This window comes from Eriocheir sinensis, unplaced genomic scaffold, assembly GCF_024679095.1.
Source record: "Eriocheir sinensis breed Jianghai 21 unplaced genomic scaffold, ASM2467909v1 Scaffold686, whole genome shotgun sequence".
Classification (NCBI taxonomy): Eukaryota; Metazoa; Arthropoda; class Malacostraca; order Decapoda; family Varunidae; genus Eriocheir; species Eriocheir sinensis.
The window spans coordinates 77,501-92,500 of NW_026112038.1; the positions used below are offsets into that span (position 1 = coordinate 77,501).

General features: G+C 51.4%; 1 protein-coding gene across 2 annotated transcripts in view; it reads right to left on the reverse strand.

The window, feature by feature from the left end:
- Nucleotides 1-15,000, reverse strand: part of LOC126993840 (uncharacterized) — a 75,402-nt gene that overhangs the window by 45,416 nt on the left and 14,986 nt on the right. For both annotated transcript variants that reach the window (XM_050852985.1, XM_050852984.1), the window contains exon 2: nucleotides 7,965-8,471. In XM_050852985.1, coding sequence (XP_050708942.1) covers nucleotides 7,965-8,471 — 507 coding nt within the window. The remainder of the gene's footprint in view (nucleotides 1-7,964; nucleotides 8,472-15,000) is intronic.

Consider the following 15,000-nt stretch of genomic DNA (forward strand, 5'->3'; position numbering starts at 1 on the left):
ATTCACATACAAGGGAAAGTGAAAACGTCATAAAAACAGGAACAACAAAAAAAGAAAAAAGGAAGGAACAATACTACCAAAAACAAAGGGATACAGGGAAGGGAAATGGGGAGAGAAGAGGAAGAGAGGGAGGGAGAAAAGGGAGGAAACGGAGGGAAAAAAAAACTAGGTGAGGGAGGAAGACAGACAGACACAGAGACAGAGAAAAAGACAGACAAACAAATGGGTAGTTTCCAGGTCCTTTCCCTTTCACCCTGAGACAAAGACAGACAGATAGACAGGAAGGGATACGAGCAGGCAGGTAAGTAGATAGATAGATAGACAGATAGATAGATAGATTAAGGTAGGTAGTAGATATCTTCCCTCCAAGTTTCCTCCGGGTTCTGTTCCTTTTCTCCTTGGGGGGCAAACACACACACACACACACACACACACACACACACACACACACACACACACAGCTGCCTCACCCAACCATTCATCAGGCAGCCAGTGACCTCTACACAAATATTTATAAGCGACCTCCTCTTCACCGCGGAGGAGGAGGAGGAGGAGGAGGTGGGGCATGTGCGTTGGAGGGAAGGAGGCGTGTGGAAGGGGCGTGGCAAGGCATGTGGGAAGGGGAGAACGGAGGATGTGAAGGGAAACAATGATATGCATGGAAGGGCGCATGAAGGTAAGGTAAGGTAAGGTAAGGGGGGCGTGATTTGAAGGGAAGGGCGTGGCAGAGGCGTGGCAGAGGCGTGGCAGGGGTGTGGGCGTGTGTGCGTCGGTCAAATCACTACACCACGCCTTCAGAGGGGAAGAAAACACTCGGGAAATATGTTAAAGCGGAAAGATGGATGTGCGTGTGTGTGTGTGTGTGTGTGTGCGTGTGTGTGTGTGTGTGTGTGCGTGTGTGTGTGTGTGTGTGTGTGTGTGTAACAGAAAACGAATCCCAAAAGAAATACAAACAAGAGGAAAACACGAAAAAAAGAAGAGCGATAAAAAACGAAGAAAAAAAAAGGAAAGAAGAATAAAAATTGGACATTATATAAACCTAAAGATAAGCAACAAAACAGGCAAAAAAATGGAGTAAAGAAAAAGAAAAAAAACAAGAATAAACAAACTCTTAAAATAAAAAAAATAAAAAGTATTCGGGTGAAGGATGTCTGCGAAGGAAGAAGAAGAAGAAGAAGATGAACAAGAACAACAACAACAAAAAGAACAAGAACAAGAAGAACAAGAAGAAGAAGAGGAGGGCGAAGAAGAGGAGGAAGACCAAGGCTGTTCTTTCACCACCACAGAGAGACACAGTTCCCTTCAGCCACGTCTCCCTCCCTCCCTCCCTCCCTACCCCCGATGAAGGGAGGGAAGGGAGGGAAGGGAGGGAAAGCGAGAGGCGGCCTGAAAACCCATCTAAACACGCCCTTACCTCAAGACCCTCATTACGGACTGATCTCTCTCTCTCTCTCTCTCTCTCTCTCTCTCTCTCTCTCTCTCTCTCTCTCGAAAAGCGAGGCAAATTCTCAACATTGGCAAACCTTTTCATAATAATTCTCCTTGAAAATGAAGAAAAACACCTCTCTCTCTCTCTCTCTCTCTCTCTCTCTCTCTCTCTCTCTCTCTCTCTCTCTCTCTCTCTCTCTTCTACGTAGCAACACTCTCTATCTTATACATCACACGTCCTCACTGCACCCAGGACACACACACACACACACACACACACACACACACACACACACACGCCCATACCACACCCAGGGCAGGTCCACCACACGCCCCGCAAGCCGCTGGCACCACCCAAGCGTGGCAGCCGCCGGGCCAGACAGAGACGCCGCCGCCACTCCGCTACAAAACACTCCCAGTCCCCCAGACACGCCTCCTCCTGTACCCTGCCTGCCTACCTACCTTACTCCTCGCCCTACACCTCCCTCCTCCCGCCCTTCCCGCCCCTCCTCCTCCTCCTCCGCACCGCTGTACATAAGCACCACCACCGCCACTACCTCCACCGTCGCCGCCGCCGCCGCCGCCGCTCTCCTTAAACTTCCCTTCCTTTGAACATTCACACACACACACACACACACACACACACACACACACACACTTTTTTCGCACCCCTGATTTTAGTGCGAGACAAAACTACCGTGTCATTTCAGGTTCGGGGAGGTGGTAATGGGGAGGGGGCGGCGGCGGGGGACGTGGCATGGCTGGGTTCCTGATGCGCCTGCACCTCTTCCCTCGTCCCCTGCCCCGCCCCGCCCCGCCTCCGTCTGCGACCCCCGGGCAGCAGACGACGCGGTATTTGACTGAGATTCGTCGTCGGCCTCGCGAGCCCGTTCAGGCCGGACGGGCGGCCGGTGGTGGGGAGCCGAGGCACAGCCACGAGTGAGGCTCGGGCTTGAAATGCTCAAGAGGAGGAGGAGGAGGAGGAGGACGAAATTGAACACGTCAGACCTAATGGATGAGGGACGTGAGGAGCGCGCGGCTGCCAGAGTCACCTCCCGCGGGATGCATGAGCGGCCGCGCCTTGTGTCCCGCCCCCACAGCCCAGTGGTCAAGGGCGGCCAGGCCACGGCTGACTTGGCTCCATGCTGTGCCGCAGCGCTGCCCAGCCCACGCCGGGGATGCAGCAACAGCAGCAGCAGTGCCGACCTGGGCAGCGCGCGCCGAAAATGTCTCGTGTATTAAGCAATAAGTCAGCCAGTGGACTGAGGGCGAGTGATAGCGCGAGGCGTGGGGGTAGGGGGGGAGGGTCGGCGGGAGGAGCGGGCCACGTGCGGCATAACAGGGCGTGCCGCCACGCCACTTGGTCACCGTGCCACCGGCCCGCCCAGTGCCAGCTGAACGAATGTGGCGGCAGCGAGCGGAGGCTGCGGCCGCTGTGTTGCCAGTCCAGCGCCACTTATAGCTTGGCAGAGCGCCGCGAGCCTTGGCTTCAATACGGCAAGGGTAACGTCGCTTAGCCTCACCGCCCCGTTGTCCAGGCCGCCCACCTCGCCCACCCTTGGCCTTGGCTGCTGCCCACCCTGCTCGGGATGACCGCTAGGGCTAGGCCGACGCCCTGCCGGCCCCGCGTAAGCCTGGGCCCATGCACGCCGCGGCCACGACACGAAACACGAAGGGGCGGCGCTGCCACGGAGCCAGACGTCGGAAGTTGGACGAGTTGCTAATAAAAGAACAGCCACGCTAAACGTTGCCTCGGTATGCAGGGAGCGGCGCGCCCGGTAACGCGACCCGACATGCACATCGGCGCCCCCCCACAACCCCCTCGGCCCGGGGCGCGCCCGGGGCGTCCCTTGCGGCGGTGGCGACGGGTTTCCACTCCGACCGATGACGTGGTGGAAGTGCATTTGGCCAGAGGGCGGGAGTCAGCCGTGACCCTGCCGCGCCGCCCCGCTGGGAGGCAGGAACTGGTCCCTGCGCGGGAGCCGCCCAGGGGAGGCGCCTTGAGACAAAGGCGGCAGGGAGAGGGGAGCCGCCGGAAGCAGGCTGTCGGTGGGGATCGGGTTACTCAGGGCACGGAAGGGGACGCGGCCGAGGGGACACGCCACCCTCGCCGCCATGGTCGCCCCACCCTCGGACGGGGAGGAAAATTGCCTCTGAGGGAGCCGGGTGGCGGCGCCGTGGCCGTCGGCAGGAGTGAGCGGCGCACCTGCAGCACGTCCATCACTGATTGGCTGGAGGCAGGCGGCGGGGCCGTGGCGATTGGCCCTGGTGGTGTGGGCGGCGAGTGTTACGGACGGGCGCGCATGGCCAGCCACGGGCGGGGCCCCCAGGGCCTGCCGACCCCGCCACCGTGACGGGCCGCCACCTGTCGCCGTCACGCTCACGTATACCACGCCCGCACGCGCCCACAACGCCCTCCCGCGCGCCCTCACCCGGATAACTGCAATAAGTCACCCCATCCCGATGCCCCGCTGCCGGCGGCGTGCAGTGCTGGCCGCCGCGGGGGACGGTCCTGGCCGAGGCGCAGCACAGGGGCGGCGCGGCGACACCCACGCCCCGCATGGCCCTCGGTGGCGGCGGAGCGGCCAGGCAGCGGGAGGAGCTGTGCCTGTGTCCTCCCGCGGACCACGAAATCGATTTGTGCCCGTGAACCTCTGGGGCGGGGAGGCGGGAGGGGGCGGAAGGGGGGCAGCAGGCAACCCCAGGCTCCGGGCCAGAATAAATTGTCTCCCTTCATCAACCACCGCCGCCGCCGCCACAAGCAGAGCAGCGGCGGGGCGGGGAGATGAGAGTAGACGGCGGGAGGGCGAGCAGGAGGAAGCGTGACGAGCAGCACATCCTCCTCCCCGCGCCTCGGGAAGCACACAGACACGGCAAGCAGGGCGCCGAGTGATGCACGCCGCCGCCAAGCCCCCCCCTCCCCCCCCCCCGCCCATCCCGATGTTCACACGCCGGGAGAACACGGCAAACACGGCGCAGCTCCCACAGCCTCCCGCGGCCCACAGCACACCCCGACACCCTTCCACAGCACACAGCACAAACCCACGCCATTCTCACAGCCTCCCACGCCTACAGCACACACCCATGTCAATCCCACAGCCTTCCGCGGCCCACAGCACCCCCCCACACCCTTACACAGCACACAGCACAAACCCACGTCATTCTCACAGCCTCCCACGCCTACAGCACCCCCCGCCCCCCGCCATCACGCTGAACAATATAAGCACACCCACACCACGAGGCCGCCGGCTGAGCGAAGGCCTCCGTGACTCCCCCTCGTGAATCTAATCAAGTGGGTGACAAGGTGAGGCGGGCCCGGCCAGGTGTTGAAACCATCTCGACCTCCACCCCCCCTCCTCCACCCAATCCACTCCAATCCCCCCCCCCTCCTCCCTAGGCCGCGTGAGACACCTGCCCTTCCCCCTCCCTTGGCCCGTGCCCTACCCTCACTAACCCAGGAGGAGGAGGAGGAGGAGGAGGAGGATCGATATGTGGTGGAGGTGAGGGTTGTAGAGGAGGACCGTCCCCGCCGCCGCCTCTGTAATCACCGCCTCCATTTCCCCTTTTATTGCCAACTTCGCAACGTACACACACACACACACACACACACACACACACACACACACACACACACACACACATACATATCGCTTCCTTTTTTTTTTTTGTTGTTCTTTCTCCTCTTCACCCCACACAAAAAAACACGAAGGCTACCGTATAGAAAAAACTGCGATAATGTGCGTTAATATGTCTTAAAAAAAACTGAAAATGTGTGTGTGTGTGTGTGTGTGTGTGTGTGTGTGTGTGTGTGTGTGTGTGTGTGTGTGTGTGTGTGTGTGTGTGTGTGTGTGTGTGTGTGTGTGTGTGTACCTTGTTTTTATGCACCTTTCTTTTTTCTCAACATTTCTTCTCCTTCCCAAGTGCATGTTTAATACTTTATATATCATAGCAATAAAAGGTAAAGAGAGAGTTAGATAAGAGTAACGTCCCATATATCTGTCATGCAGGTATGAACACACACACACACACACACACACACACACACACACACACACACACACACACACACACACACACACACACAGAAAGAAAGGACGAGATGGTGTTGTTTTGAAGACTTGTGGAGAATGTCATCATAAACAGTTGGGGCGTGGCTTTGGGGGGGAACACAAAGGAACACAAAGGAAGAACAAACAACAGCAGACCTGCTGGTCCTTACGAGGCTGTTTGTGACAAGCTACACTAACTATCTAATCAAAGGTGGAATATGAAGGACAGCAAAGGCGAAGGCTCCTCCCCACCCCCCCATCCCTCCAGCCAAAGCTGGCAGGAAAGGAAAAAGAACCATGCAGCATGGAAAAACTGCATGGAGTTTATGTAGGAAAGAGGAAAGAATTACCATTACTGCTACCACTAACCGGGCGATAAAGGCGGACAGGGACACCAGTATTCGAAAGAACTTAACGTTATTATGACAATGAGTAATATCTTAGTTGCTGGTTGCATTCAAAATACTTGTCTAATCTATTCTTGAAGGCCGAAACTGTTGTACTATCAACGACATCACAGGGTAGAAGTTCCAAACATTAACAACTCGATTGAAGAAGAAGTGTTTAGCTTCATGCGACGAGAATCTTTTACCACTTATCTTCAAATTGTGATTTCTTCTTGTTCTATTTGATCGATCAATTGTAAAGTAATCTTCCGCATTAATATCACTGAATCCTTTAAACATTTTAAACACTTCTATTAGATCGCCTCGCATTCTTCGTTTTGATAGACTGAATAAATTTACTTCTTTAAACCTTTGTTCATATGATAAATTTCTCAACCTAGGAATCATCTTTGTTACTCTTCGTTGAACCCGTTCCAACTTTTCTATGTCTTTTCTGTAATAGGGAGACCAAAACTGTACACAGTACTCTAGACGGGGTCGAACCAATGAATTATACAGTTTTAATATTACTTTTTCTGATTTATTATTAAAGACTCGTCCGATGAAGCCAACCAATTTGTTTTCAGTTTTAACTACCTCTGAACAATGCTGACCGGGCTTTAAATCGCTTGATATAGTGATTCCAAGATCCTTTTCTTTACTTACTGCAGAAAGTTGTTTGCCATTCATTACGTACCGAACGCGATTGTTATTTTTTTCCGATGTGCAACACTTTACATTTGTCAACGTTAAATTTCATTTGCCATTGATTGGCCCAACGTGCAAGTCGATCTAGATCTGATTGTAAAGCTTCTTCGTCGAGTGTCGCAGTTACTTTACTAGCAATTTTTGTGTCATCAGCAAATTTTGATACTTTGCAAGTGAGCCCATCATCGATATCATTAACATAAATTAAGAAGAGCATGGGGCCAAGCACTGATCCTTGAGGTACGCCGCTTCTGACATCGAGCCAGTTAGATGTAACACCGTTTAGAACTACTCTGTTTCCGCTCAGAGAGCCAGTCCACAAGCCAATTGTGAATGTTACCCGAGATACCGTGCACCAGTAGTTTGCTGAGCAATCGTTGGTGGGGGACCTTATCAAATGCCTTTTGAAAATCCAGATGTATGATATCTACTGATCTGCTTTCATCAAACACCTCAAAAATATAATGAAAAAAATCAAGTAAGTTAGTCAAACACAAACGTTTACTACGGAAGCCATGTTGCGAATTATTTATTATATTATTTTCTTCGAAGAATTTCACCATATTGTCGCGAATGATAGTCTCCATTAACTTACAAACAATAGATGTCAGGCTAATTGGTCGATAGTTTCCTGGATGAGACTTGTCCCCCTTTTTGAAAATTGGTGTGACATTTGCAAGTTTCCAATCCGACGGAACTTTTCCAGCTGTTAAAGATTTATTGAATATGATGGAGAGCGGTTTACAAATTTGATGTTTGATTTCTTTTAAGACCCTAGGAGTAATTTTGTCAGGACCAGGGGGGGGGGGGAGAAGGGAAGGGAAGGTGAAGTGAGTGAAGGGTTTGCCTAGAGGGGAAATAAGCGAGAGGAAGGGGACGGAAGGGATGGGGAAGAGTAATCGGGGAACTGTAATGAGGGAGGGAGGGAGGATGGGAGAGGAAGGGAAGGCAAAGGAACGGAAGGGAAGAGGTAGGGAGAGGGAGAAATAGAAGGGAGAGGAAATGCAAGGGAAGGGACGGCACATGAACGGACGGGAAGAGAGGGGAGAGAGGAAAGGGAAGGGAAGGGGATAGGGAGAGGTGAGGGAAGGGAAGGCAAAAGAACGGAAGGGAACGGAGAGGAATTGCAAGAGAAGGTAAAGAGCATGAACGTAGGGGAAAAGGGCGGGGAGGAAAGGGAAGGGAAGGGGATGGGGGAGAGAAGGGGAGATGAAGGGAGGGAAGGGTCTGGTCATTCCACGAAGGTCGGCGCGTTTTTACCGAAGGGGCTGCAGCGAGGAGGCGGCAGAAGGGGAACGGGAGGACACCAGCGGAACGGAACAAAGAGTGAAGGATGGGAGGAAGGGAAGGGGGGGGGAGGGGGTAAACAGGTGAGGCAACGTGGCTTACTGACCTGTGAACCTGGCCAGGGCGGCGACTAGTAGTAGGAGCACGGTGAGTATCGAAGGGGGGGAGGGCAGGCCACTCCTCCACCTGCGCGCCGGTGTGGAGGTGCTGGAGGTGGAGGTGGTGGAGGGCAGGGTGGCTTGAGTGATGGTGGAGGTGGTGGGGGGCGACTTGGGCGTGGTGGTGGTGGTGGTGGTGTGGGCGGGGCAGCAACACTGTTGAGCGGGGGGAAGGGTCGTGCCCCCCCGGGTGTCCATACTGATACAGTCCTCACACTGCCCACACTGACACCCGCCCCGCCGCCGCCGCCACCGAGGCCCTGGACCCCGACATCGGCACGGCTCTTCCTCCCCCTGCTTCTTCTGTCGCTGCTGCTGCTGCTGCTGCACCCCCGCCTGCGGCTGGGTCCTGCAGGGGCTCATGCACCCCTCACAACACGTCGCGTGCTGCTGCTGCTGCTGGGGGCCTCGTCTGTCGTCCTCGGCGTCGTTCACACTGCATCGTCGCCAACAACCTGAAACATGGACAACGTGTCGTCAGCGGCTGGCTCAGGCATAGCGGGTGATGGGTGCGGGGCGCCGCCCCTCGTCCCACCTCCTGAGGGCGGCCACAGGTGCTGATGACGGCACTGCACTTACAGCAGCAGCCCTGCACCACCCCGCCGGGTCGAGGCGCCGCTCCAAAATAGCGGCGCCTGGCTCGTGCCCGGCTGACGTCACTCCCGCACACCCTCGGCCGCGGCGCCGCCAGTAAACACTGCCCCCTACCCCCCCTCCCTCCCGCCACCCCGGGGAAAACAGGTCCCGGCGAGGCGAGCTGAGCACTGGACTCTGGGTAACGGTGGTGGCGGGAGGCGGGGGACGGCGTGGACAGGCCCAGACGGCGTGGCTCCCGGGCCACGCACAACCGGATCCTGGCGGCCAGACCCTGGGCCCCGCCGCGCCCGCCTCACCCTGACCCCCGACCCTGATCCTGGAGGCGGCGGCGAAGAACGGTGGCGATGACGCGGTGCCGGTCAGCGGCCAGCAGCCCTTGCCCCCCCACGCCACCCACGGTGCCGCCCCGCGCCCTCCAGACGGTGGCAGCCGCTGGGGACACTCACGAGGCACGCGGCGCCGCTTGGCACGCGGCCTGCCATTACGGCAACACAAATACTGACTGCTCGACAGACAACTGCGTGTGTGTGTGTGTGTGTGTGTGTGTGTGTATGTAGGTGTATATATATATATATATATATATATATATATATATATATATATATATATATATATATATATATATATATATATATTATACAAACCAACCTGACGGTGGTGGCGGCGGGGGCCGCTTCACCCCCCCCCGGGCCCCCCAGCAGTACACTCGCCACTTTCGCTCGTATATTTCTTGGCCGGAACAAAAACATCCAAGACTTGCGGTCATGACACCACTCAGGTTTTTCCCTCCCCGGGAGGAAAAGCGAATCGCCTGACACGCCACGAAGCCACGGCCGACAGACGCCCCCAGCAGCCCCCCGCGGTGTAGGACGAGGACAGGCCGGGAACAGCCGTGACGAGGCTGCCGGCAGGGCCGCGGGGAGCAGGACTCAACCGTGCCAGGCCTACCAAACACCCTGCCAGCAACACCATTCTAGGCCAACACCACCAACGACTCTACCACGATCGAACACTCCACCACCACCATTAACACGACGACTAAAACCACCACACCCGACAACCAAAAAAAGTTATAATTGTTCCCACCATTACACACACACACACACACACACACACACACACACACACACACACACACACACACACACAAGGACACACGCATAACCTCCACCATCACACCTCACTAACCACCACCGAGCCAGACCACTCTAGGGAAGAAAGAAGGGAAGTTCCGGGAGCTGAGAGCCATAAAGGTAATGGTAATAACACTAATGGTAATAACACTAACATCACCCTCCGGCCACCATAACTTCCATTACTGCTCCCATTATTATCTCACCGTCTATCTTATTGCCTTGCTATTTTTCCCATTGCTATCTTGATACACTCGCTCGCTCGCTCCCCAACGCTAAAATAATATCCAACTTTATTTTTTTCATTCTCTTTATTTTCTCTTTTACTTTCACGTTATTTAATTTTCCTTCCTTGTTTTTATTTATATTTTTTAGTAAGACCACTTGAGCACGAAGCGAATTTACGAGAGAGAGAGAGAGAGAGAGAGAGAGAGAGAGAGAGAGAGAGAGAGAGAGAGAGAGAGAGAGAGAGAGAGAGAGAGAGAGAGAGAGAGAGAGAGAGAGAGAGAGAGAGACCGACTTTCTTTAATAAAACAATAACCGTCGAGTCTTAAATCCAACTGCGATCACTGAAAGCTTTCCGACACACACACACACACACACACACACACACACACACACACACACGTACACAGCCCCAAGCCAAGGGGAAAATAGTGTTAATCCCCATCTGAGGCACTTTATACCTCCCCAAATTCACCCTTCTTCCTCCTCCTCCTCCTCCTCCTCTTCTGATGTCCTCTAAAGGCGGTGATGACATTCCCTAACCTCCTCCTCCTCCTCCTCTTCCTCTTCTGCTTCTTCCTTTTCCTAATAGACCACACAAACAGCCTACCCGAAGAGAGAGAGAGAGAGAGAGAGAGAGAGAGAGAGAGAGAGAGAGAGAGAGAGAGTCTTGGAGGCCCCCACTCACTTTCTCTCGCGTGATGGTAGGGTGTGCGCCCCAGCCTGCCTTGGCATTTGACACACCACCACCACCACCACACACCACCATACACCCTAACCTTACCACACACCACCACCACCACCAACATACACCCTTACCACCACTACTATACATTTGACACACCAACACCACCAACAACAACACACAGTTCACTACTATTAATCTGTCACCACCCTCATCACCACGCATTACCACCATTACAAACCATCACCACCATCACCATCACTTAACATCATCGCCACCACCAAAATCCACTACTATTAATCTATCACCAACATCATCAGTATTCATCACCAACATCATACATCACAAACCAACACAAGAACATGAGAGGTCTATTTAAAGAGGCTGGTAGGTCTATACAAGGCAGCTCCTGTAAACTTAACCTAACCTAACCTAACCTAACCTAACCTCACTAGCAATGAACTTATCCAACCTATTCTTGAGTGTTAATCGTATTGGCACTCACCACATGACAGCTCACCACACACCACCATATCATCACCATACTCCACGGCTAAGAATATATCACCACTACCACCACCATCATCACCATCAAACATACACACATCATCACCATTGCGTCATCACCATCAGTCACTCCTTCCTGCTTCACACCACCACCATCACCACTCCTGTACCACCACCACCACCACCACCACTAAACTTCACGCATACGCAATTACCACCATCACCACCACCACCACTATCACGACCACTACGACACGCAACTATTATAATCACCTCCACACACACACACACACACACACACACACACACACACACACACACAAACACAAACACACGGTTTTCCACTCTTTGTTTTCAGATCTACATAATTAGACGAGAGAGAGAGAGAGAGAGAGAGAGAGAGAGAGAGAGAGAGAGAGAGAGAGAGAGAGAGAGAGAGAGAGAGAGATCAACACACACAAGAAAGCCTTTGACATTTGGAAGATAATTTATGTATCATGTCAATCGATTCTCCCAAAATTAAAGAGATATGAGGAAGAAGAAAGAAAAGAAGAAGAGAGAGAAGAAGAAGAAGAAGGCGACGAAGGAAGAATGAATGATAGATGAAGACGGATAACATACAGAGAAGGAGGAGGAGGAATTGGAAAGAAAACACAATAAAGAAGAAAATAAATAAAAAAAAATAGCTACCCTTTCCCACTATACATCTCCCACCCCCCAAAAGAGAAAATAAATAACAAATAAAAAAATTAAAAGTAAATATAAAAAAAAAAATTGACGGAACCCTAACCTAACCTAACCGAACCGAGCACAACCTAACCTAGCCCACCCTAACCGAACCGAACCTAGCCCAACTTAACCTAACCTAACCTAACCCAACCCAAGACAATAAACTCAACAAACCAGACACAAACACGCGGACACTTAACAGCAAACCAAAACAACAACAACAACAACACTACAAGACAATAGCTATTAAGTGCAAGAAAAAATATAGAAAAGGTGAAGCTGTAGACGAATGCATCCTAACCTAACCCAACCCAACACACCAAACAAAACCAGACGCAAATACACACTAACACCAAAACAACAACAACAACACCACAAAGCAATAGCTATCATGTGCAAGAAAAAATAAAGAAAGGTGGAGTTGTAGATAAATGCATCCTAACCTAACCTAACCCAACCCAACACACCTAACAAAACCAGACGCAAATACACACTAACACCAAAACAACAACAACAACACTACAAGGCAATAGCTATCATGTGCAAGAAAAAATAAAGAAAAGGTGAAGTTGTAGATAAATGCATCCTAACCTAACCTAACCTAACCCAACACACACCTAACAAAACCAGACGCAAATACACACTAACACCAAAACAACAACAACAACACTACAAGGCAATAGCTATCATGTGCAAGAAAAAATAAAGAAAAGGTGAAGTTGTAGATAAATGCATCATAACCTAACCTAACCTAACCTAACACGACCCAACACACACCAAAACAAACCCAGCCACAACAACACAAACACTAACAGCAACACAAAACAGCAACACTACAAAACAATAGCTTATAACAGAGAACAAGTAATAAAGACATGGTGAAGAAGTAGGCAAATGCACTCCGTCTACCCGCCGCCGCATTCTTCGTCTGGGTGAGGAAAATCGATCACAAGGTTCACATTGTTCTAAGACTTTTGGCTCAGGAGGAGGAGAAGGAGGAGGACGAGGAGGAGTGGGAGGAGATTTATAGTGGAGGATGTTCACTGATGAAAAAGATTGAGGAGGAGGAGAAGGAGGAGGAGGAGGAGGAGGACAGACTTATAATATATCAGCATGAAAGGAAGAGGAGGAAGAGGTGGAGGAGGAGACAGGGAAGAGAGAGAGAGAGAGAGAGAGAGAGAGAGAGAGAGAGAGAGAGATGAAAACAAAGGCAGGAAAAGAAAGGAAAAGAACACATACAATTAAGAAAAGCAAAAAATAAATAAATAAATAAATACCTTCAACATACCAGCAAGAACACATCATCACCACCACCACCATCACCACCACCACCACCACCACCAACAACAACAACATGGAAGAAGAAGTGGAAGACAGGTACCCTCCCTTCTCCCTCCCCCTCCTCCTCCACTATCACCAACCTTTCCACCTTCTCCTCCTCCTCCTCCTCCTCCTCCCCCAGCGCCGCCCCAGGGTAAGGTCTTGCTCTTTGGCCCCTGCGACACAGTTTTTGCTCCTCTGGGTTCACAAGAGGAGGAGGAGGAGGAGGAGGAGGAGGAGGAGGAGGAGGTGGAGTTGACGGAGTTGTGAAATGAAGTAAGACTGATAATAACATGAATAGGAAGGAAAATATACAGAAGAAGAAGAAGAAGAAGAAGAAGAAGAAGAAGAAATGAAGATGATGATGTAAACGAAGATAATGATGATGCAAGGCAGAACAGGAAGAGAGGAAGAAAACGGAAACAAGGAAGAAGAGGAGGAGGAAGAGAAGGAAGAGGGGGAGGAAGAGGAAGATGAAAAGGCAAGCAAAATAAAGACAGGAAAAGAAGGAAGAAGATAAAGAGATAGAAAAACAAAACAAAAGCGAAAAAGAGGAAAAATAAATAAACAAAACAAGGCGAACTAATACCAAGACAACCAAGCAACCAAACAAGAACAAACAAACAAACAAACAGACCCTCAACCTAAAAACCACGAAGGAGATTTCAAAGTTAGGCAACCAAATATAACCACCACCACCACCACCAGCAACATCAGTGGTGGTGGTGGTGGTGGTGACTCTGAGGAGCAACCGCTTGCCAAACTATGCAGAGGCAACGGACCATCTCCCCATCTCCCCCATCGTCATTACTTCCTCCCCATCTTCTCCCCATCCCTTAAAACTCCTCCCCATCACCCCCATATCCTTAATACATGTTTTAACTTGTTTCTAAAGATTCTGAAACTTTTCTATCTACGCCTATAAGGTCTGAAACACCTCCCATTTCCTCCCAATCTTCTCCCCATCCCTTAAAACTCCTCCCCATCATCCCCATATCCTTAATACATGTTTTAACTTGTTTCTATACATTCTGAAACTTTTCTATCTACGCCTATAAGGTCTGAAACACCTCCCATTTCCTCCTAATCTTCTTCCCATCCCTTAAAACTCCTCCCCATCACCCCCATATCTTTACTACATGTTTCAACTTGTTTCTATAGATTCTGAAACTCTTCCATCTTTACTTATAAGGTCTGAAACACTTCCCATTTCCTTCTAATCTTCTCCCCATCACCCCCATATCCTTCCTACATGTTTGAACTTGTTTATGTAGGTTCTCCCATTCTTTCGTCTATAACTATAAGGTCTGAAACCGTTCGTATTTTCTTCTAATCTTCTCCCCATCACCCCCATATCATTCCTACATGTTCGAAATTGTTTATGTAGGTTCTCCCATTCTTTCGTCTTTAACTATAAGGTCTGAAACAGTTCCCATTTCCCCCAAATCTCCGCATCCCTTAGAAATACTCCCCATCACCCCTATATCCTTCCTACATGTTCAAACTCGTTTCTATAAGTTCTCCCATTATTCCGTCTATGACTATAAGGTCTGTAACACTTTCCCATTTCCTTCCCATCATTATAATAACCACCCCATCACTCCCATCACTTCCCAACATGTCTAAACTGGCTTCTGTAACTCCCATCACGCCCCCATCCATAATGTAGCTTCTCCTTCTTCCCCATCCCCTCCCCATCCCTTTCCTACATGTCTAAATCATATTCTGTACCTCCCATCACTAACCCATTCACCCATCCCCTTCCCATTCCTTCCGGGACACCTAAAT